General features: G+C 39.5%; 1 protein-coding gene across 2 annotated transcripts in view; it reads right to left on the bottom strand.

Annotated features, from left to right (window-relative positions):
• Nucleotides 1-24855, bottom strand: part of CycK (cyclin K) — a 29782-nt gene that overhangs the window by 4669 nt on the left and 258 nt on the right. Inside the window, exons 2-7 of one of the 2 annotated variants that reach the window (XM_045729350.2) lie at nucleotides 22349-22567; nucleotides 21493-21630; nucleotides 17926-18025; nucleotides 11324-11362; nucleotides 5591-5648; nucleotides 3288-3460 (exon numbers count right to left, since the gene is read on the bottom strand). In XM_045729350.2, coding sequence (XP_045585306.1) covers nucleotides 3288-3460; nucleotides 5591-5648; nucleotides 11324-11362; nucleotides 17926-18025; nucleotides 21493-21630; nucleotides 22349-22567 — 727 coding nt within the window. The remainder of the gene's footprint in view (nucleotides 1-3287; nucleotides 3461-5590; nucleotides 5649-11323; nucleotides 11363-17925; nucleotides 18026-21492; nucleotides 21631-22348; nucleotides 22568-24855) is intronic. The other variant, XM_045729351.2, reaches the window with a different exon arrangement.

The following is a 24855-nucleotide window of genomic DNA, read 5'->3' as shown; positions in this document are numbered from 1 at the left end:
TTGTTCCGGCAATATTTCTTATGCTCGCTGGGAGGATGTTGAACAACCGTGGACCTCTGATGTTTATATAGTGTTCTATGATTTTGCCTTTGAACCCCTGCTCCACACTGGTTCTATTCTGCATTTTCTTCCACATCATTCACTCCAGTATGTTGTTATTTTACTGTGTAGATTTGGTACTTGGTTCTCCAGTATCTTCCACCTGTATATTATTTTATATCTCTCTCGTCTTCTTTCTAGTGAGTACACTTGGAGAGCTTTGAGACGATCCCAATAATTTAGGTGCTTTATTGTGTCTATGTATGCCGTATATGTTCTCTGTATTTCCTCTATTTCAGCAATCTCTCCTGCTCTGAAAGGGGAAGTGAGTACTGAGCAGTACTCAAGACAAGTGATTTATCAAGACAGTACAAGTGATTTGTATAGTACAACCATTGTGATGGGATCCCTGGATTTAACCTTTTGACCTGGATTGACCTGGATTTGAGTTGCTGGTTTCAGGAATTCCTCTTTGTCAATTTGGTCAATTCCTGTTAGTATTTTGAAAGTGGTGATCATATCACCTCTTTTTCTTCTCTCCTAGTTTTGGCATGTTTAACACCTCTAGTCTCTCCTCGTAACTCCTCTTTTTCAGTTCCGGAAGCCATTTTGTAGCATGCCGTTACACCTTTTCCAGTTTATTTATGTACTTGCAGATGATGAGTCACAATAACATGACTGAAGATGTGAAGACTAAGCCACACACCAGAAGGTGAGGAGACGACAACATTTCGGTTCATCCTGGACCATTATCAAGTCGATTATGATAATGGTTATCCGACTCAATTATCACAATCGACTTGATGATGGTCCAGGACGGACTGAAACGTCGTCTCCTCATCTTCTGGTATGTGGTTTAGTCTTCATATTTATGTGCTTCATGAGATTTGGGTACCATACAACTGCTGCATATTCCAATTTTGGTCTCACAAAAGTCACGGACAGTTTCTTTAGTATTTCACCATCCATATAATTAAAAGCAAGTTTGAAGTGGGAAAAGAATGCATACGCTCCTCTCGAATGTTCTTTATGTTTTCCTCTAGTGACAGCTTACTATCCAAAACTAGCCATTGGGCCTCATTCTTTAATATTTCTGTACTGTAATTCCTTTCCACATCATTTGTAAGTTGTGTGTAGTCGATTTTCTCCTAATTTCACATTCCATAACATGGCTTTTATTCAACATTAATTCCATTTGCCAACTGACACTCCAAGCACTCATTTTATCTAGATCGATTTGAAGGGCATTACAATTGTCTGCATCTCCTATCCCCAGTATCTTAGCATCATCCACAAACATGTTTATATAATTCTGTATTCCTTCTGGTAGATCTTTTATATAGACGATGAACATTACTGGTGCAGGAACTGAACCCTGTGGTACTCCACTAGTAACACTCCTCAGTCAGATACACTGTCTCTAATTACCACTCTCATATGTCTGTCAGTTAGAAAACTTTTCATCGATGTTAGCAGTCTCCTTGTCACCTCTCCAGTATGTTTCAGTTTCCAGAACAGCCTCTTGTGTGGATCTCTGTCAAAAGCCTTTTTTTGGTCCAGACACAGTCAACTCAACCATCCTGTAGAATCTCTGTGGCTCTATCATAAAAACTAAGTACTATAGATTTATTACATAGGATCTTCCTGTTTGAAAACCATACTATCTGTCCGTTATTATATCATTACTCTCTAGGCATTCAACCCATTTGGTTTTAACTATTGATTCTAATGTTTTGACCACCACACTAGTTAATTATATGGGTCTATAATTTATAGGTTCCTCTCAACTACCATTTTTATAAATTGGTACTATGTTAGCCATTTTCCATATACAGTATCTGCTAAGATTCCTGTGCACAAGGATGTCTGGAATATTAATTGGAGTAGAATGCTCAGCTCAGTAGCACATTCTCGCAGCACACAAGATGAAACCCCATCAGGTCCAGCTGGTTTATTTCTTCCTAGCCCCTTGGTTATCTTTCAACTTTATCTTGGGAAACCTCTATGTATTCTAAGGCGTGCTCTGGAATTCGTATTGGGTCTGAGTCTCTGAAATCCTCATTTTGTACAAAAACTCTTCGGAACTGTTATTTAACGTTTCTCACATTTCTTTTTCATTCTCAATAGTCCTGTTCCCCCATTCTCAATCTCTGGATTTTATCCTTTACGTGCAGCTGGTATTTAATGAATTTATAGAAAAAGCCTGGATCTGTTTTACATTTGTCCGCTATACCTTTCTCAAAATTCCTTTCTGCCTCTCTCCTCACTGTTGTGTAATTGTTTCTTGCTTGCTTGTTGTGATGGTATGTTTGGGGGTTAGGCCTCTTCCTCTTCCTATATTGAACCCATTTTCTTGTCGTTTCCTTTCTGGCTCTCTCAATTTCTGTTGAACCAATCCTGTTTTCTGGTCCTGCATATCTGTTTTGACATGAATATTTGTGTGCCTTCACCGTATATTTTGCAAAATTTGGCATACATCTCAATTACTTCCTTGCCGAGCAACAAGTCTGTTCAATTAAACTCATTAAAGAATTTTCTAAATTCCCCATAGTGTCCTCTCTTGAAATCTAGTTTATCAACTAGATACTGCATAATGTTTACATTCTCTTCTAAATTATATCGCAAAGCATACTTAATTTCCAACAGGACATATCACTCTTTCCCAAGGGAAGAAGGTACTGGATGTCAAATATGACCAAATAAAAAATATGTGCAACTGAGTCTATTGGGCTCTATCATATCTACATTTAAAACTGTGTATAGAGTCTGTCTGTGTGTATACCAGAAACTTTCCATACTCGGTCCTACTTCCATTTTTGCTTGCACAGTATACTATACCTTGTTAATAGCATCGAACTGGGACCTCAGATTTAGTTGTACAATGTTGAGCTGTTAAATATTAATCATAACTTGGCTGAACTATTTTCTCTATTTGATGCCCTTTTAAACCCTACAACTTGCTATGCAGGCGATGAGTCACAATAACGTGGCTGAAGTATGTTGACCAGACCACACACTAGAAATTGAAGAGACGACGACGTTTCGGTCCGCCCTGGACCATTCTCAAGTCAATTGTGACATTCTCAAGTCACAATCGACTTGAGAATGGTCCAGGACGGACCGAAACGTCGTAGTCTCTTCAATTTCTAGTGTGTGGTCTGGTCAACTACAACTTGCTACTTGTACTGCAGTAAAAAAACAGAACCTATTATACTGTACTATTACAAAATATAATGAGATTGTGGTACCTTCTAACAGCTCCATGGAGATGCCTTCAACATACATGTCCCACCAACGCTGGTGCTTGGCATTTCTTCCATTCCAATCAGTTACCTCAAATTTGCTTAATTTTCCCGCAAGATACATAAGTGCAATAGCAATTATTTCTGGTTCCCACTGGAGGCATAATGTTGTGCACAGACTGAAAAAAAAAATTGAATATAGTAATACAAATTGAATTGTACAAAAATAAAATACAGGTATTAATTTTCTGAGAAATGTAATAATGAAACTTATCATCCAAGAATCTTGGCTTAACCCTTAGATCGCGAATATTACCGCAAATATGGGGGGCATAGTAGTAAAAAATATTCAAATTATGTAAAAGTAACCTAAAAATGTTAAACAAATCTCCAACTTATTGGCTTCAGTGTCATGAAACTTTCAGCAAAATACTTTCAGAAATTAAATTTAGATGAATTTTTTAAAAACAAGAACGTTTTATTGATAAGGAGAACAACTCCTAATAACTGGAACTGAAGGATAATGCAGTAATAAAGAGATGGAAGCACCTGTCCTATGCACAAAGAAGAACAATAGTAGTAAGAAGTGTCCACAAAGTGGATATGCAGTTGGTGCCTCTATATCATTGCTGAATAATACATAATAACACAAATAATAATGAATAACTATGTTAATATGATCTATTTTGTTATATATCATATAAATGCATTGTCCAATGTTAATATATGTTACTTTCATCAATGTCCAAAAAATAGTTTTTAGGGGAATTTTTTTTTTTTTAAGATTTTAGTTTTTTCTCCTTTGTTTATTATCTGATTTTGTTGTAACATTTACATCCTGGAAAATGCATATGTTTTCATAACTATTTGAAGGTAGAATGAAATTGGTCAACAAATAAATCAGTCACAACTCGCACAACTTGAGACTAAACTTTTTTCGGATGATTTTTTCTCTGATTTCAAACTCTATTTTCTTTGTCTCTTTAGGTTGTTTTGATGATTCGGATCCATATTAGGGCTTTTTAACTTATATAAAGTATACCCTAAATATATCCCCATAAATCATTATAATTATTATAATTATCCCTATATTGTATTTTTGGGGGTTATATTTTGATTCGGATCCATATTAGGGCTTTTTAACTTATATAAAGTATACCCTAAATATATCCCCATAAATCATTACAATTATTATAATTATCCCTATATTGTATTTTTGGGGGTTATTTTTTCTTGATTTCATTTCAACACATATTGACCTACAACTATCACATATTCGAGTACGAATGCCAATGTTTATTAAAACATACAATTAAGTAATTATCAAAAGAAGGCACCAATCCGAGAAGGGTATGTAGCACCATCAAATGTGCGGGATAATCAGAGGACACTAAATATCACCAAGGATGCCAATACGAGAACAGAAACGCATATGGAGAACGATATCAAAAGTATCCGAGTCACCAAGAATTCGATCGAGGGACAAGCGACCGCGGGGGATGGTCGGAAAACAAGACACACGCTCATCCCGGAAGTCAGGACATTCAACAAGGATATGCACGGCCGTAAGAGGGACAATGCAATTTGGACAATAAGGAGCAGGGATGCGCTCCATTAAGTGACCATGAGTTAAGCGAGTATGGCCAATACGCAACCTCGCCAGAATTGTTTCCCATTGCCGGTTATGGTGGTAGGACGACAACATACAATTAAATTAACGAATTAAACCTACCTTTATTCATTGTTGATAACTTCAATTATCTCTGAAACCAGAGTTTCAACTTTGAGTGGCTTCTAAAATTCCAGTTATTAACCGATTCTCACTATTTTGACACATTGTGTGCTCAGCTGTCTATTTTACAATCCCATCAGAATGGATTTTTTCATAAACTTTATACATTTGGAGTTATAATTTTTTTTGTCTAAATTTGCCACATATTTCAAATGCCCTATTGACGATTTGTTTTACAGTAAACTATACTGAAAACTTATATTCTAATTTGATGAAAATGAAGATCATATGCTATTCTGAGAGAATAACAAATAACTAGATATCTAGATCTAGAGCAACAGCACAAGACCCTGAGATTTTGTCAGATATAGATTGTGTCTCCTCACCTCAAGGTAAGGTCAAGGTAAGGTGTCTGAATCCTTGTCTTCCTACAAGGCCTTAGCACAGTATTATAAATTGCAGTTCTCTACTATATTACCTCTCATGGGTGTCTCACTAAAGACAAAAAATAGTTTAGTTTTCCAACTATTGCACAATAGTCAAGCTTACATTAGAAACATGAACATGTAAGACATACCTGTCATTGACAAATGTCCAAGCCATTTGTACCATGTTGGGAAGTTTCTTCTTATCTCCTGTAAACAAAAATTAGGTTCACTACAGTGATAACTATACAGCACATTTACTATACATATATTTAGTAACTTTTTCAACCTCTACATACTCAAATTTACCATCATTATTAGCCCATTTTCACTTTCATAGGCCAGGAAACACTTGCCCACAATGAAGGGAGAAGAACTGTAGGGAAAAGAAGATTAAAAATACCAGAAATAATTCTGTTGGTCTCCTGGACATCATGCACAGCCAAGAACAGTTGACAATCTGCAACAAAACAGCAGGACTCTTCAAAGCACCATGCTGTGTCATACTGATACAAGGAAGGGCAACAGTCAAGCTTGATCAAAATGACCTCTAGAATTCTCATTCATAAAAACTCAAAAGACCTTCCAAGAGCTAGTTGAGATCATGGAATCTACCACGCCATATTTTCCCTGTTAACTGGCCCAACTGGCCTGTCACCTATCCCAACAGTTTCCTGAAATGGGCCAGCTGACATTTTACCCAACATGAGTACCCTATAAAGCACAGCAGAAACAGGTGTAGAAGAATAGGAATGGGAAAAACCAAATAATATGTTCAGAAAGTAGCGTTTCATATACAGTACAGCAACGAATGCTCAAAACCTGTCGTAAGCCTATTTAGTCCAGTCATTATTGTAATGATTTGTATAATTTATTACAAATGAAGTTTCCGAGTCTGAATCCAAATCTGATTTCTGAGCTACTCCTTTAGACAAGTCGAAGTGGGAGGATGAAGATTACAAAACACACAAAGTGACCTGACTCGCCTGTGCTGCAAAGAGTAGCAAATGGAGCTGCAGTGAATGGAAGCCCTATACCCAGGCACTCAGAACCCCAGTCAAAGAGATGCCCATCTGGGAGAGCTGCCAATGAGCAGCACAATGACAGTGCAAGAAGACAGTCATGAGAACATATTGAGATGCAAATATATGATTATGGCTACACTTATAAAACCTCTGAGCTTTAATGTCAAAACAAGACATGATAGTAAAGAATGCCTTTACAGTGGCAAATGTCCACAGATCATAAGAACAAGAATAAATCTATGACCAACTAAGTTTCACCATTCTGCACAATAGCTGGGAGATCTATGCCTTCATACAAGGCATCATTAAGTATTCAAGATGGAACACAAGCGAGTGTGCAGTGGGAAGCGGAGATACTGGAATAAAGCTGCAGCTGGACAGAAACGAGGCATTAAAATGAGGGATTACAAATAGGACAATTTTTAGCTAGCCTTAGTCAGAGAACCCTATTTATGTGCTGCTGCTGCCACAAGGTAGTGCTCTGAGGTACCCAAGTAGTGCTTGAAAGAGCATTGAATTCATATGAATAACCCTTCTATAGGAATCACACACAGAGATCACAATAACGTGATGCATCAAATGAACAAATCCACAGATTAAGGCAGTGTCTGGGATGCTCCCGGACGCAGGTTCGTATCCTCGTCACGGCCCTTGTGGATTTGTTCTTCTATAGGAACTTTTTAGGCTGAACTGAAAATTCTCCAATTTCTCCCTTGCAGTATGACCAAGAAAGGACATTTCAAAAGATTCCTTTTGTGCCAGTGCAAAATGTATACCTGCTCTGACTATGAATGATGCTCTCCAGAGGACCAGCAGAACCTTGCCTATGGGAGCAACTGAATGGTTTAGTTCACCAAGAAAAAATTAAGTTATTAACTAAACTAAATCCTATAAATTTTCAAACTTTTGTAGCATCGGAGAAAATTACTACCACACAATAAAATTAAAACCACAGCAGTTTCATAAACTAGGTACACAATGCTTCATATCAATTTTTCCAAATAAAATATCCACTCATACTCCAAACCAAATACAGTGCAACCTCTAAGTGACAAACTTAGTTTCGGCAAATCTCTGGTTGAAACACTGAATTTACAACCTGAACAGCCATACAACCTATATGACTGAATTTACTCGACTGCTTCGCTGAATACGAAGCAGGGATGTGCAGATTTGCTTAGGAAGAAGGCCCGAGTTCACAGACACGTGGGAAAGTTGCCCATCATATGATAGATTGAAATGAAAATTTCACTCATTGAAAGTAGCCCATAGAGCATGGGAGGTACTATAATAGGGAATAAATGGTACCTCTTTATATAGTTCCAATTATGCTTTCAATGATTTTCTTAGAAGAAAGAATTGGAGTCTTGAGAAAACTATTGACCATATTTAAAACTATATTCAATGGTTTATTTTCATTTTGAGTTGCCCCATATTTTTTTATTTTTTACTTGGGTATGGACCTAGCTATCTTTTAAAAGGAGGTTTCAATACTGGGTTGTGGAAAATAAGCTGCATGTGGCAAAATCTCTCTAAACTCAGGTTCTCCTAGTGGCAGTTCAGCATATGCTACTGAAATTCAAATTTTGCTTTGTGAAATTAGCTCAGTGAGGAATATTATGGTACAAATAGATATGGTAACATTCTAGATAGATATAAATAGATATGGTTAGTCATATTTTTTTTATTTTTTGAAGATGAATGAAACATTAGGAGAAAAACAGGCATAGCAATGCATTTTTTGTCTTTAAAAAGATTGCATTACCCAAATGCCTCTTGAAGGCATCTCTGGTTACAACAAATCTCCAAGTCCAATGAATTGGGAGGATTCCATATAATTCACCAAACTGAGGTTATACTGTACTACCAGTCCCATTTATTGCCACTTCTGGTGTTAATTCATCATATTTGCCCATTATCTTGACCTCTACCTTTACCCCTGAAACTGACTAACAATGTACTTCACTTACCCCTCAAATCCCAACCCAAATTTAAGGGTCACAGATAGTACTTAGTACTATGATAGAAACATAGTATTTTTCCTAAAGATCACCATCCACAATTCTATCCTCTTAAAATTACATTTGCCTTTCAGATTGTCCACCTTCACCACGCTACTTCTTATGTTTCGTGTTCATGCCGGGGAGGTGTTTCACATCTGACAACAAAAACACTATTGTGCCTCACCACGGCATCCTCTGCACCGGGCACTCACTTTTCTTGATCAACTTAAAATATACAAATTCCACTTTTGTCAAAACACATCCAAGGCACTTCAAACTTAACAGCAAAATCCAATACCTTCCCATTTGACACACACTTCCACAAAGATGTATGTTTTCTCTCCAATATTATTAATATAGTTTTGGTTGCCCCTTTGTGATCTTGATGTGGTTCCGAGATTCAATGTCCTCACTACATTTTCTACCTTTCCTCCCACATCTTGAGACCTTTCAATTATCTCAGTCTGTCAGATATGTCTTTGGCATATGTTTGATACGCTGTGCTCTATTTATATTACTGAATGTACTTTCACAGCTTTCTCCTTATACATTTACCATACTTGTTTCAAACAATTTTAAGAATGGAATAGTAAGGCACCTACTGAAACAAAAAGAATTAGTGTGTATGCACTGAAGTATGTCATTATCTAGTTATCATCATCTACTTGTAGATACAGGAAGAGAGCAATGCTTGCTGTTTACGAGTAAATACACTTCCATTTGTTTGTTCATAACCTTCTACAAATTTATATTGAATGTGGTCAGGATATTCCAAATATGTCTTTTCTAACAATTTGGACATATCAAAAACCTATAATTTTTCCCTTAGAACTCATCGCTCTTTGCTCTCAGGCATTCACAATCTTGCATGCCTTCGGACTTTTGTATTTTAATTGCATGTTTCCCCACCCCTCTCAGTACCATCACGTGTAATTTTTCCAGAATAAATTCCATTGCCAATTTGCTGCTATTTCCTTACTCTATTGAAGTCTAATTGAAGGGTTTAATGTAATGCTGAAGAGTATTTTACTTTATATGCACATTTTCACATCAACAAACCTATTCATACAACTGCTCTCACCCTCTAGGCACAAATAAGTTATCTATATAAGGAACAAACTTAGGTCCAACACTGATCCTTCTAGAATCCCACTTAACTATTCCCTACCAGGTTGAAAATTTTTCTCACTCTTCCTATTTTTCCTTGAGACAAAAAATCTCCCATTCATTTTAGTAATATGCCACTCCCTTCTCCCCCTTCTCTGGGAGGGCCACTCACAGCCTCCACAAGCCAAACATGGGTCCAGCCAAGCCTCCTAGATCTTCCCCTAGTCTATTGGGAGTCAGGGTCAGAATCTGGTTCTACAGGATGAGGGATATTTGGGGATCAGAGGTCTGCCAAAAACCAAGAAATAACCCAATAGAAAGCATAAGCACAATAAATCAAGCCATTACTTTTAGAAAATTTGGGACCCCTCAGGTAACAAGGCAAACAGTCATTGTTGAGGTGTAAACATTTTAGCTGCAATGAGCCTGACCAAGTAGTTTCTGGTAAAAGTGCCCAGCTGTGCCATAGCAGTTTCTTTTAGGCCATATTTTTGGGCACTTAAGGAGGTGTCCGGCAGTATCCAGGCTGTGTATCAAGTTGCATTCCAAGAGCTTCCTGAGCTGTGAGTACAGCATTTGTTGGGCTGTGCCCTAGCACAGATGATTTTGCCTCGAGATTTTTCTTGTTCCATGCCTTCGAGGTTCTGAGCTCAGGTTTGATTGGTTTCCTTCATTTTGGCAGCTGTCTCACTGGGCTGGCTGTTTCAGTGGTGCTGCTTTGCCTGTGGATTTGTTAGTTGCCTAAGTTCCTCTATTCAAGGACTTGGGTTCAAATAATTGGTTCCCAGGGCTATGGACTCAAGTTTAGGGACTCTGCACCCAAATGGTTTTCCAGGCATTCCTCTGCTTTTCATGGCTGTTTACCTGCTGATTGGACTTGGGAGCTTATCCTAAATGGTCCACCTCTAATGTTGTTCTTTGGCTCTGTCTTGGATGTCCCACAGCCTCTCAACGCTTGTGTTTGTGCTTCAGCATTTGGCAGACAATGGGTGCTCTTTACCACAGGCCTTCTCCCATGGCCAAGCCCTGGCCACATTTTGGGCACATTTTTCTGTTTACTGATTTGTCATTTTCCCAGAAATGCAAGCAACCTCTCCCAAGATGCTATTGTGAGTTACCATGGGAGAGCTACCGAAGGAGCCCTCTCTCAAATCATTATGCGATGAAATGCTCTTTTATGGTGGAACCCTTAATAGCTCCAGGGCATGACCTTGTTCTCTACTTTTTCTTGTGGGAGTGGAGTTCAGTTTGAATGGTTCATGAATAACCCAAGTTGATCTGATTCCCACACTCCCTTCGCTTGACAGCATCAGTTTTTAGTCCTGGCTCCCAGTAGGCCATTGTGAATCTCAGAGGTGTGGTGCATTTCCCCGAGGCTTGTCTGGCCCACTGCTGAACTCTGGGAGGTACTGTACTGAGGTACATCCCAATAAAGTCCCAACCTTTTTACTTAATGCACCATCTTGTATATAATAAAGACTTGATAATACTGTTTATACATTACGTTTGCTCATACATACCAATAAGTTTTTTTATCCTGTCTTTCATTGCAGCAGGAATTTGTCCCAAAACTAAAAAGTTGGAAAAAAAATAAAAAATAAAATAAATTTTCAGCAAATGGTCATGATTTTTTTTTTGGAGAGGAAACGTGTCAACATTCAAGACTTGGGTACAGATACACTTTACACTATACCGATACATTAGTATAATGATACACCACTGCTAGTTACTCCTAAAATTGAAAACCTACCTGCCGTCTTCATCAGCATAGGAACATTCACAAGCCCACCTGGATTCGCCACAAAGAAAACAGTGAAGAATATAATTTATTTTTAGCTTTAAAATATTATATCATTTATTTTTAGCTCTAAAATATGAAGTAATATATATAATATGAAGGTTATGAGGGGTGGGGGGAATAAAGTTAGTGGGGTACTAGATTATGGATAGTAATATAAACATAACTTTTGTTTCCCAGGATTAAAAAAAAAAATGATGATGGGTAAGGGGGTGGTTCCTTTGAGCAGGGTTCTAAATGATAAGATGCTAAAAGAAATGATTGGAAGATATACTTCCAATGGTGTTTGGGGACCAGAAAACAACATAATGTGGGAAGAGGTAACAACCAGGTAAACTCCAGGTTGATGACACACCTTGTATATACAGTACAAAAACATTACAACAGCAACAAATCATTAACTCCATATAAGGTTTCTTCTTTAATGAATGAATTAGGCAAGTGAACCCCGCACGCATTAAGTGGGGTTCGAATCCTCCTTATGGCTCCTACTGATTTTTCTCATTGATACATCATCATAATGCGATTTCATTGTGCATTTGATGAGAAGCATTGGAGAACTACTGAACCAATAGCCAGAGTGCATGGGAGCAATGCTTAAAACCCCGATTGGGTTTCAGTTGTAAGCCTCAGAAATCCTAGAGAATTCAGTGGAATCCCAGGTGTCTTATTTTCATTTTCAATGGTCTTGGTCAGGCTCTGATCTCCTCAAGTCAGAAAGAACACACCTTTTTTTTCTGAAGAGGTGGAGTGCTTGGTTATTTGGACTTGCTCTAAATTTGCTCCCCCACTCCACCCCTCCTTATCCTTTTTATCAGGTGTAAGCTGTACTGATGTGGTGTACAAGGCCTCCAAGTTTCTGCATTTGCTGCAGGCTTCGAAGTTCAAGCCTTCGAGGTCTATGGCTCTGTCGGGTTTGGGGATGGCAGTGCCACTTTGGAATGCCCTGTCTGGGGCTGTGGGAGTTATGCCTGGTACCCTGTTGAGACACTATTGCCCTCTGCTTGTTTGGGTGAAGCCAATGGGTTCATTAAGCACAGTCTCTCCCTCATTGTGGGATGCCTTTCCCCCTCTCTTCTTCACAGTCATCTGGTAGGATCCTAGTTCTACCCAGGGGTCTGTGGTTCACATGTGATTTATAAGGTGGTCAAGTTTAGCCAGCCTGATGTCTATCCACAGGCCCATGACATCTGCAAGTTTGCGGTGCTGTCCAACTTCTTTTCCACACATATCTTGGAAGACATTTAAGCATGGGGTATATAGCATTCTTGTAGCTCAGTACTTGGTCAATATTCTTAGGGAACACCAGGCTTGAATGAAATTGGATAGGTTGACCTGGAGCTGATTTCCACTAGTTACTGGCATCTCGTCCCTTCTTATGGTATACCTTGAGGTTATCTTGAGATGATTACGGGGCTTAGCGTCCCCACGGCTCGGTCCTCAACCAGGCCTCCTTTTTGTTACACCCCCCGGAAGCTGCCCGTAGCAGCAGTCTAACTCCCAGGTACCTATTTACTGCTCGGTAACAGGGTGAAAGAAACTCTACCCATTTGTTTCCGCCTCTACCGGGGATCGAACCCGGAACCTCAGGACTACGAATCCAACGCGCTGTTCTCTCAGCTGTCAGGCCCCTGACATGCCATTAATTTTTTTCTTCTCTGTGGGGAGTTAGCTCAGAGAGATGAGGGCAGCCCTCTCAAAAATCCAGTGGTGAATGTAATGAAATGCCTTTTTCTGGTGGGGCCCTTGGTTGCTTCCTGGTGCTAGCCACCTGGATAGCTCTACACATTTCATGTCACATCAAACTCTTGCATGTCAGAATATCACCTACCATAAACCAGAGGTCAAAACTTGGTCCACTCAAATAGATGCAGGGGAACAGTGAACTCAAACTAGCTCACCCAGACCAAGAGAAATTCAGCAGAAAGGAAGAAAAAATCAAAAGAAACAACAGTAAGGAGATATCAGCAACCATGACAACAAGGAACACAGTAATTAGGTACACACAGAAATCACAACAGCGTGATATATCAAACGACCAAATCCACAGAGACTAGGCGAGTACAAGGACAGTGATGAGGGTATGAACCTACGCCTGGGATGATCCCAGACGCGCTTTAGTCAACTGTGCCACAACATGGTTAAAAGAATTGCAACCTGGAGTGCTACTGCCCTCACGAGGATCCCGAAGCTTCTCCAAAGCACAAACCGGGGTTTCACACAATTTCCCCATGCACCCAGACTCTGTCAACCAGATGTTCTACCTCTACGTCCTTACTTCAATACACACAGAAATCACAATAGCGTAATACATATCAAATAAACAAATCCACAAGTGCCGTGATGAGGATTCGAACCTATACCCGGAATGATCCCAGACGCGCCTTAGTCAACTGTACTGTGCCACAACATGGTTAAAAGAATTGCAACCTGGCGTGCTACTACCCTCACAAGGATCCCGCAGCCTTTCCGAAGCACAGGACGCAACTAAGGCACGTCTGGGATCATCCAGGGCATAGGTTCATCACGGCCTATGTGTATTTGTACAGTAGTTAGGTTCTTACTCCAATAGTTACACATCCCCACTCCACCAAGGGGACCACTCTGTGTCACTGAATTAGATATGTACCACCCAAAACAACTGAAGACCCTGACAAAGGGTGAGAAGAGAAAGCTACCTATGAACCCACCAGAAAAAGGCATCTCATTACATTCAATGCTAGATTTCTGGGAGGGCTCTCTAGTGCTATTTCAGCAGAGAACAGAACACAAATGAGGCCAGCAATGGTCTGAGTGGGGTAGCATTGACAAACCCCTAAAGAAGGGAAGAGCAATGCCAGGAAAGCTACCAAATTCAACAGGCTCAGCACTACCAAAACACACTAGATTGAAGAGCAGCACAAGGCACTTCAGAAAAGAAGGTGGATAGACCTGCATACCATGGGCCTGCAGGGAGGCTGCAAGCCACAACAGTGAAACGACATTACAATCAACTAGAAAGAAACAAATTCCCCCCTCACCCCAAAATATACAAGAAACCAAGGCCACCAGACCAAGAGGAATGCAAGAAATGGAGGACTGCCATGACCAGGCAACAAGTGAAGCACCACTGGCCAAAATAAGAAGAAGTGCCCACACCCGGGCCAAACAAAGACCCAAAGAGCAACAAAACCGAAGAAAGGAAAACCAGAAACAGCACCCCTGCCAGAAAGGAGCTGAGGTACCAAAAACTGGACAGAAGTGAAAGAATACAGGAGATCTTTGCACCAAAGTGGAATAACTTAGGACTGAACCTCACAAGGAGATGTAGGAACAGAAAAAATGAGCAGGCTAGGACCACCGAGCCAAAAAGCAAGAAACCACAGATGAGTCAGCCACTAAGGAGCCATAAGGATCACCTATTGACTCCAGACCAGCCGAATGACAACCGCTGCAAAAGCCTCACAATCCAAGAATGAGACCAACAGATTAAGGAAGCCACGTGGCCAACATGAAGATGGACTACTAGAGTGCAGTCGAATGTCTCACAAAACCAACGGGAGGACGCATTGATGATCAACTACCCCGCGGCAAAGGAATGATACCCTGAAAACGCACGCAACGTAGCGGTCGCTATTATCATCTTGTTACAATGTGCTAGAAAGTTGTTATAACTTGTTCAAACTCTTGTAGCAATGACACAGTTTTGTCGTGTGTTTGCTGGGTAGAGACCATCTGCAAAAACAGTGAATACATCCCACACTTATATTGCACGGGGAGGAGGGGGGCAGAGCCTAGCTTTACGGAGGAAGGGACCAAAGTGACCGCTGGTGATGCAGATAATGAAATGCAGGAGCAGTCATATATTTCTGGATATAGTATACATACATACATACATACATACATACATACATACATACATACATACATACATACATACATACATATATATATATATATATATATATATATATTGAATATGTAATACAGTAATATGTAATAATTCTCATGTAGCTTATTTTTATTATCTTACACACTTTATGATGGCAAAGTGCCAATATGACCAGATTCAGATGTAAACAGGCAGCAATGAGTCAGTGAGGGCTGGTGGAGGCCACTAATGCATGCTTGCCCAATTTTAGTGATGAACTATTACTCATGCAGTCAGAATTTTGTTATCTCTATGATACTTGCATTCATAAACCTTGTATTGTATATTGTATTTCTTCTATATTTAAATTTATCTAGTGAGGTAAATTCGACAGGCTTACTTAGTTAGGTTTAGATTTTTTTTGTGAGGGCAGTGCAGAGATTCCTCAGTTAATAGGTATAGGCCCCCCCCCATCCAGTTAATAGGGGGGCAAAGAACCTGATTTTTCTATGTCCAAATAATTAGAAAATCTGGAAAGCTGGGATCCAGACAATGGGGGTTCCACTATACTAGCAGAAAGTCAGGAAGCTGCAAACTCAATCCTGAATGAAGGCCCAACACGTGAAACATTCAGGAGAGGACACCATGGAAAATTCAGGTGGGGGCCAGAAAAACCAAGCCCAGAACAATTTTGTTCTGGGCTTGGTTTTGGAACAAACACACACTCAATTTTTCAGGCAAAAAATATTGGGAAGAACAGTGCAAAACATGAAAGCTGGCTATGATGGTCACTATCCAGCACTCTGGAAATCTGCAAATGCTGCATCCTCAATCCCAAGGAAAGTTACAATGTCCAGATCATGCAGGAAGTGAAGAAAACCATAAATCACATTAGGAGGAGCCAAACACCAGTTGGCATCCCAGAAAGCTGTAGGTAGCAGCACACTAAAATCCAAATGATACACTAATGCTTATAGCATTCACAAAACAAGGCAAACTGCCTAAATGCAATGCTAAAAACCTTCCTCAGAGTCGAGCCTGCAGAAGGAAATCCAGGTGAAATATCTGGATATTAAGGCTGTCAATGACCGGACTATACCCTGGGACACTGCATGAAGCAGAACCTCCAATCCCAAGTGAAATACCACAGGGTTATATACAGAAGTAGGCAAAAGACCACATGCAATGCAGGAAAGCACAGGGAAGGCCATCAATGACAAAACCCTGGAAGGTGACACACACAGCAGCACACTCAATCTAAAGTAGAGAACCAGTGTCTATAACACCTAGCATGCTAAGTAGGCAACATGCCCCATGGGAAACCCATTCCCGGATAAAACTGAAGAAGACCCAAACATGACAAGTAGCAGGGAAAAAAATACCTGACAGCACCTAGGCCAGTAACACGAAGCAACAAAATGAAACCTAAGGGAAGACTAAATGTTTACTATCCCATAATTTGGAAAGGTGGCCCCAGAATGAAGTCCAAAGAAGGAAACCCAGGGTGCATGACCTGACCAGCAGAAATGACCAACAGGAAACACCACAAAAGTTGCAAAAATTAGTTTACTCAATCAATAGTGATGGCAAAATACAGAAGAGTAATTAGGCAATAGCCTATCTTGAGGTTATCTTGAGGTGATTTCAGGACTTAGCGTCCCTGCGGCCCGGTCCTCGACCAGGCCTCCTTTTTGTTACACACCCCCAGAAAGCAGCCCATAGCAGCTGTCTAACTCCTAGGTACCTATTTACTGCTAGGTAACAGGGGCATCAAGGTGAAAGAAACTCTGCCCATTTGTTTCCGCCTTCACTGGGAATCGAACCCGGATCCTCAGGACTATGAATCCGAACCGCTGTCCACTCAGGCTGTCAGGCCTAAGCCCAACTGAAGAAACATATCCCAGAACAGTCTGAGGATCTGGTTATAAGACTTGTCTCCATGAAAGAGCCCTGCTGAACTCTGTCAAGCAGTCACTGAATGAAAGCAAACGGGAAACTAACAAGTAATGAAAATCCAATATGATTTTCAAGTGTGGGTGCCACATCAAGCCTTATTACATTGGTAATAGTAACAGCTTTCCATTTTATGGAAAGAGAAAATTTAAGTATTTCTGCAAATAGTGTAACAACTGGCAGGTGATGCAAAGAAGCATATGTTCACACTTTTTTTAAGAGTATGGTACAGGTATATATAACCCTAAGAACTTTCATAAGTAAAATCAGTCATTTTATTAATAATCACTTCCAACATTTGCTCAACATTTGTATTCTTATATTCAATATGTAATGTTTTATGGAACACACAACTAAAAAGAAAAGAGCAGAGGGAACAATCTGACTTGTTGGTACTGTAACACATTGTTTACCATGAATGCGGTTCATAATGATCCCTCCAAGTGCCATCTTACAGTGATAAGAAAATGGCAGACTTGGCTACTTGCCTCTGGGTTGACCTTACCACAAACTAGGGAACTCGTCATAATGACCAAACCAGCAAAATTTACATACCTCGATATACGAGTGCTCTCAAAAGCAGTGTTGGGTCTTTGTAGGTGATTAAAAATCCTTCTAATACACTAAACAGTACAGCAAGATGTTGGTAACAAACTTCTGCCCATCCTATCTTCCAAGTATACCCTTATGGCAGTCAGCTAGAATAATTTCAAGCTATTTTCTAGAGCTCAGAATATATAACTGTACTCACCTTTGAGACATTTTGCATATTTCAGAAGATAGGTGTATGGATGCTCAACAATAAAATCAAACTTAATAGTCTGCAAGAGGATTCGCTCCAAAGTCATAACCTGAAAAACAGTGATTTAAGAGTTCCAAGTCATATACAGTAGTATTATTTGTAAATAATATTCTTCAAAACTTAATTAGTTTTATACTCTACTGACATTACCAAGACAAAACATTGAAATGTATATATGGGTGTTACAAAATAAAGACAAATTACCTAAATGGGTGTTTTTGAACTTTTGTTGAAGCAAGACTGCTCTTTATCATAGCCTATCGACACTTCTCCACACATTATACACATTTATATATAAACATTACCAATAACACGCTTCCCACTTTCACAGGTAGTGATACATCAGCCCAGAGAAAAATAAAAGAAACATTGTAAAGGATTATAGATATTAAACAGAACATTCAAAATATCACTTCACTCATTATATCATTTCCAAATAATATATGATATAGTATCAGGTAAACAAGTACTAACACACTACAATATCATAAGACCAGGAATACAGTGCAACTCATAAGATGGCATAGATATTTCATACAAATATAAAAAATAAAAAACCAGCAGTGAATGTAATGAAACGCTATTTTCTAGGCGAGCCCTGGAGACTCCCTGGAGCTATCGAACTGACATTAGCTATATTAGTCTGGGGCTTCAGTCATAGGAAGTTCTTGCCTACTGGGAACCACAAGCCAGCACCTGGGAGAGGGAAGAGGAAGCCCCTGCCCCATCGAGCCAGCCGCTAGGCCGTCAGTTCAGAGACTGATCAAATGAAAATAAAGACCGCCGAGCAGAGGGAAGGAGGGTACCAGGGAGCCTCCGGGACTCACCCAGAAAATGGTGTTTATTCAGTGCTATTTTCTGAGGGTAGCCCCGTCGGCTCCCTGGAGCTAGATACCCAGAGATTAGTAAAAAGAGAGACTAACAGCATGCCTCATGACGAAGACGGGACAACTGACTGCAACCGACGGCCCAAGGCCATACAAAAACCCAGAGGGCCTGGAATATTCACGAGATAATGGGTGGCCAGATCCATGTTTGACCTCCAAAACCCATGTGCCCAAATGTCAGCCCAAGACATGTTCCCAAAAACAGCAGCGAGAGCCGCAAACTTTCAAACATCACAGGCACGAGGGTAGACTGCAGACTAGCTAGACTTGATAACCATGCAGACCACCTGAGAGACCCGAGCTCTGGAGCAGGGAACGAGGGACATCGAGTCAACCCAAAGCACATCCCTGGACACAGAACTCGAGGCGCACAGGCAATGGCGTAAAGCTACAACCGGACACAAAACATGATGCACCCCTAGCCTGACCAACAAAGCAGAAAAAACCCATGGACACCTCCAGAAGCCCGCAGTCTCATTCTTCGCTAGAAAAGAAGGAGATGGCTGTAAACGAACAAAACGTCCACTAGGACCGAAAGAGCAGAAACCAGTGTCAAGGGAGAGCAGGAAGTCCACCAACTCGACCCCCAGAAGCCAAACCCAACAAAAACAAAGCATACAGAAAGCGAACATGAACCAAAAGGGCCACCACAAACCGAGGGGAAGTGAGAAAAGAGAGCACCCGGTCCAAAAACCAGGACGGCTAAGACAGCGCATGAGCAGGCAGGTGGAAAAATGCATGTGAAAGCTTACAGAACAGAGCAGAAGTGATATCCACCCTGAACGCAAGCTAGAGCGACCCCACCAGTGCACCACGATAAGAGTTGACAGATGCCGGTCCTGAAAAAGCCAAGAAAGGAAGGACAAGCACAGCCGCTCGAGCAACCGCCTAGTGACCAGGCACCCCCTCAAGAACAGCCGAAGGCAGGACTGCAGCTGGAGCAATGCCGCTGGGGCAAGAGACATGGACGCTGTCCGAGAATACCAAACAAGGCCCAGTCTAGTCCAAACCTGGGACAGAACCAACTGGGACTTCCAACAAACTACCAGGAACCTGAACTTGGCAAGCTGGGAAAGAATTAGAAACCGGCAAAGCAGAGCTGTTGATCGGCAGGAAGCCTACACCAGGCAGCCATTGAGGCAGGATGCCAGCCAGGAAAACACCAGAATGGAGGATTGCAACTGATTAGAGTAAGAGAAACCAAACTCAAACAAAAACTGGACCAACACAGAACTGGGTCTTCCAGGAGGCACAATAACCACGACTACATGTGATTATCAAAACCAATAAAATCACTGAATGAGAGCACAATATACAACTGAGCTTCCCACTTTTTGCTTTTCTTACTTTCAGTTCTTGTTTACCTCAAAATGATTGTGTTTGTGCCCATGATTATTTGTCCTTTAATATTAGCTACATTCTTTTATTAAACAGATTTCTTATATTATCTTCAATGTTGAGAAAACACATACTATTTACTATGTAATTCCATTAAAATATAAAACAATTAGTAATACACCGAAACCCTAGATACACAAATTCACACATCACTGAGGTTTTCTTATTATTACTTTATGAGAAGCTCTGCAAAACTATGCCTTACAAGAAACAAACTACAGTATGATGGTCATATCTTGTTACGACCCTGGGTACAACATTACACTGTGGCAATTGGTCCAGGATCGTGTGGCAATTGTTTATCTTTGAAATAGGGACACTTATGTAGGTATTTTAGTGTGATAGGCCATGAATGTGTTGGATTAATGTTATTTAAATTATAAGAGTTTTTAGATAGGCTTGGTTAAAGGAGGAGCATTATTGTCTGATAGTTTATATACAGGACTGTTTCCCGAAATTTGCAAATGGCAGGCGATCGAGTCCATGCCAGACTTTAGTTCATTTTGATGCCCCTAGCTTTGTAGTTACCCTGCGATAATAATTTGTTAGTGTATTGTAAAGCTAGGATGTTATATTTATACTTAGAATTGTAAGGTGGCAATTAAATATGGTATTAGAGATTCGAGTTAATTACTGTACGATCAGTTGACCAAGAGAGGACCTAGAACAGTGAGACGTGGGTGTGGCCTTTCTACCTCCTAATCTACTTCTGTAAAGTGTAACTTCTGTAAAAAAGTGTAAAGTGTAACTAAGTACCATTACCACGTGTCACCCTTCTATTCTAAGTATAATCTTGTCAGTGTACCATAGTAATATCCTGGAGTTCTATGTAATTGATCCAGGTACTGACCAGTGAACACGTGTCTGATATAATTATATGTTAAAGTTAAATTGTCCCTTAAGGAATCGTAGACTTTACCATTAGTTTTCTGTATGTGAATCTCATCTCCTGCCTATGTGGAGTCAGAGATGTAACAAGATCGAGATGGTAAAGTATTTCTGTCGTACTTGGGGGTTTTAGGGTTAATAAACTGATACAGTATTGTCAAACAGAGTATCAATCACCACTATTGCTTAAGGTTAGGTGATCTGCTTTAAATGACAGACCTTATTTATCTTATTTTGTTGGGAACTGTTTTCCTGGGGGCTAGGCTTTTCCTTAACCCCTTAGGTGGTACTCTAGTACCTAGTTTTAACCCTAGCAGTTCCCCCAACTTATAACACATCTTACCTCTTCACGTGGGTCTGTGCCAAATTCTGCCCAGGTCACTTCATCCATTAGACTTTTGGCAGTTTTCATAATGTCACGACACTTCTTGGGAGTTTCCTCAACCTTGCCAGCAAGGAAAAGGCAACAGCAAGCTGTAACCTGCAAGAAATGTGCAAACTTAGAAATCTACTCTAACTTTCCTAACAAGTGTTCAAATATAGTGTACAGTATTAAGTTATTACATTACAAGTATGTTATTACATTACAAGTATGTTATTACATTACAAGTATGTTATTACATTACAAGTATGTACCGTATTAAAGAAAGTTTAAAAAATTAGAGCATTGAAACATATTTAACATGTGTTTCAGTCTGCTTGTGTATCATTTTCCAAAATGAACTGGAGCTGAGCAGGTAAGCAGTACCACTCATTAATGTTTTTACTCATTGTAATCTGTATCCATTTTTGCCCTTTATATACAAAAATCCAAGTAAAATTTCACAAATAAAGTCTTTATACTATACTGTAATATATACAAAATAATTTATGTGAATCTTTGAACAGTAATTACAGTTTTCAGGTGGTTCATGATAATGCAGCATCAGCATAGACTCTATACCTTGCTAATCACAAAACAACACTATATACTGCAGAACCAAATCATGGCACAAGTCCCTGAGCCAGGAGATAATAAGAAAACACTAAATGAATTAAGCCACACATCAAGAGAACATAGAAATAAATGAGACATGATCACCAAATACAAAACACTCAGGGAAATTAAGTGCAGACAAGGATATATTATAGTACTGTACTGTACCAGGGTACTATAAAGTAGGAGACATACAGCGTTTAATACCATATTAAAACCTTACGTGTCTTGGGAAGGACTGAAAAGTGTGGACCATGTAGAAGCGGTGGAAATAAACAACACCTGTTGCCATAGTTTCATAGCGCAGTCCCATTTTGTTTCCAACCTGGAGAATGAAGCGAGCACCTTCGCGACGATACTGTACTTCCTGATCGACACTGAGACCTGCAATGATGCTAGGAGTGTGTCTTAATTCCCGTTTCTCATAGTACCAACCAGACAGCTGTTGAAAGAATAACTGGGATTAGTACTGTACCTACAGCATTTAAGAATACTGTATATACACAAAATAAAATATAAGACAGAACTTTGTTCTGTCTGCATTTTTAATTACCGTACAGCAGAAAATTTGCAAATATGTAGTCTAAATTCACAAAAAAGTAATCAGGTCTTGGCCTTGTCCTAAATAATTAACCATGTGCTAAAATTAAAAATTTTGGCCAATAATGGCTTACAGTACTATAGTACTCTTTTGTATTTCTGTAACTACAGTATGTGTAAAAAGGTAAAAATAATAATTTATCCCAACTATTAGCACGTGATAGAACTCTGGATGCTGTAACTATCATCATCTCTGCAGGTATTACATGTACAACATCCAAGCTAGTGTCATTTTATTCTCTCCTTGTTCAATTCATACTACAAATTTCCCAGTAACTTAATATAATTATTTTTTAGTCCAATGAGAACATCAATAAGTGTCTGGAGACAGGCAATTTTACCCTATAATGTAAACATTGTGCTGCCTGCCCCAGAACACTAACATACAGGGAACAAATATTTTCCGATTATAAAAATTGGTGCACGATATGAAACATTATGTAAAAGTGTCCTGAGCTACACAAGGTGTTTCTAATCTATGTTGTTTATAGTAGTCTGATTTCAATTCTATAGGCCTATGCTATTTTAATTTTCAATTATTTTAATACCAAATTGTGTATAGTAAACTTCAGTATATGTGTACAGAATATGCAAATTACAGAATATGCGATATACAAAATATGCAATATATATTTTTTTTTTTTTTTTTTTTTTTTTTGAGATATATACAAGAGTTGTTACATTCTTGTACAGCCACTAGTACGCGTAGCGTTTCGGGCAAGTCCTTAATCCTATGGTCCCTGGAATACGATCCCCTGCCGCGAAGAATCGTTTTTTCATCCAAGTACACATTTTACTGTTGCGTTAAACAGAGGCTACAGTTAAGGAATTGCGCCCAGTAAATCCTCCCCGGCCAGGATACGAACCCATGACATAGCGCTCGCGGAACGCCAGGCGAGTGTCTTACCACTACACCACGGAGACTGCTAATATGAAAAATATTGTATGAAATACTGTATACAGAACATGCTATACATAGTCAAATGCTAACTGTTTAAATATCTCATACATAAGACATCTGTCTTGATTTATGTTTTATTATGGAATGCATACTGTTAATAAATTCAATACGGATTACATAGCACTTAATTTAATGATTAGTATAAAATATGACTGCTCGTAGATCAAGTGATCAGGTAGCTTGTCTTTCTTCTCCCCATCTAGTCCGTTCGCTCCTCTGTATCTGATAGCTTTCCTCAATTCAATATTTGAACAGCCTGTTAAAAAGACCTGCAATTATTTGATATGGCTTGTGGTATCAGTTTGTCATCTCAAATTGTGATAAAAGTGGCAATAACTGAAGATTTGAAGATAACCCATAACTTTGTCATGGGTTCGTATCCTGGCCGGGGAGGATTTACTGGGTGCAAATCCTTAACTGTAGCCTCTGTTTAACTCAACAGTAAAATGGGTACTTGGTTGTAACAACGATTCTTAGCGGCGGGGATCGTATTCCAGGGACCTGCCTAAAATGCTACGCGTACTAGTGGCTGTACAAGAATGTAACAACTCTTGGATATATCTCAAAAAAAAAAAAAGCAACCTAAATAGAATGGCACAAGAGGTAGGAATAAAATGGCAGACAAAGTACGTAGTTACCAACAGAATGTCCCAAGCCGGGAAGACTGTGTAGTAATCTTACTATACTGCAAGATGCATTAAAATGGCATTCAAGTTAGCCATCTATAAAATAATAATAAAATAAATAAATGTTTATTCAGGTAAAGTACATACATACAAGAGGTTTTACAAAAATTGATAGATTTATAGATAGAGCTAGTACATACAATGCCTAAAGCCACTATTACGCAAAGCGTTTCAGGCAGAAAAATTTCAAATGGCCTGTTCAAATTTAAAAAAAATGGCCTGTATTTCAAAATACAGGCCATATTGGCCTGATATAAGATGAACAAAACACCCTTACTTAACCGTACCGAATCGAACTTAACCTAACATGAACCATTGGCTTTAAAAACAAAACAAAATTAAAAGAAATTTAGTTGATGTTAATTCGGTCGTGGACTACCAATGGGTGATGCCAAAGGTTGCCAACCGGCACTCATAGCTACACTCCTGAGGAGAAACAATTATTACAAACACTAAGCCATTGGGCTCAGCGATGCATTTACA

This window comes from Procambarus clarkii, chromosome 94 (genome assembly GCF_040958095.1).
Source record: "Procambarus clarkii isolate CNS0578487 chromosome 94, FALCON_Pclarkii_2.0, whole genome shotgun sequence".
In the NCBI taxonomy this organism is placed as follows: domain Eukaryota; kingdom Metazoa; phylum Arthropoda; class Malacostraca; order Decapoda; family Cambaridae; genus Procambarus; species Procambarus clarkii.
This window is presented reverse-complemented; position numbering and strand designations above follow the sequence as displayed.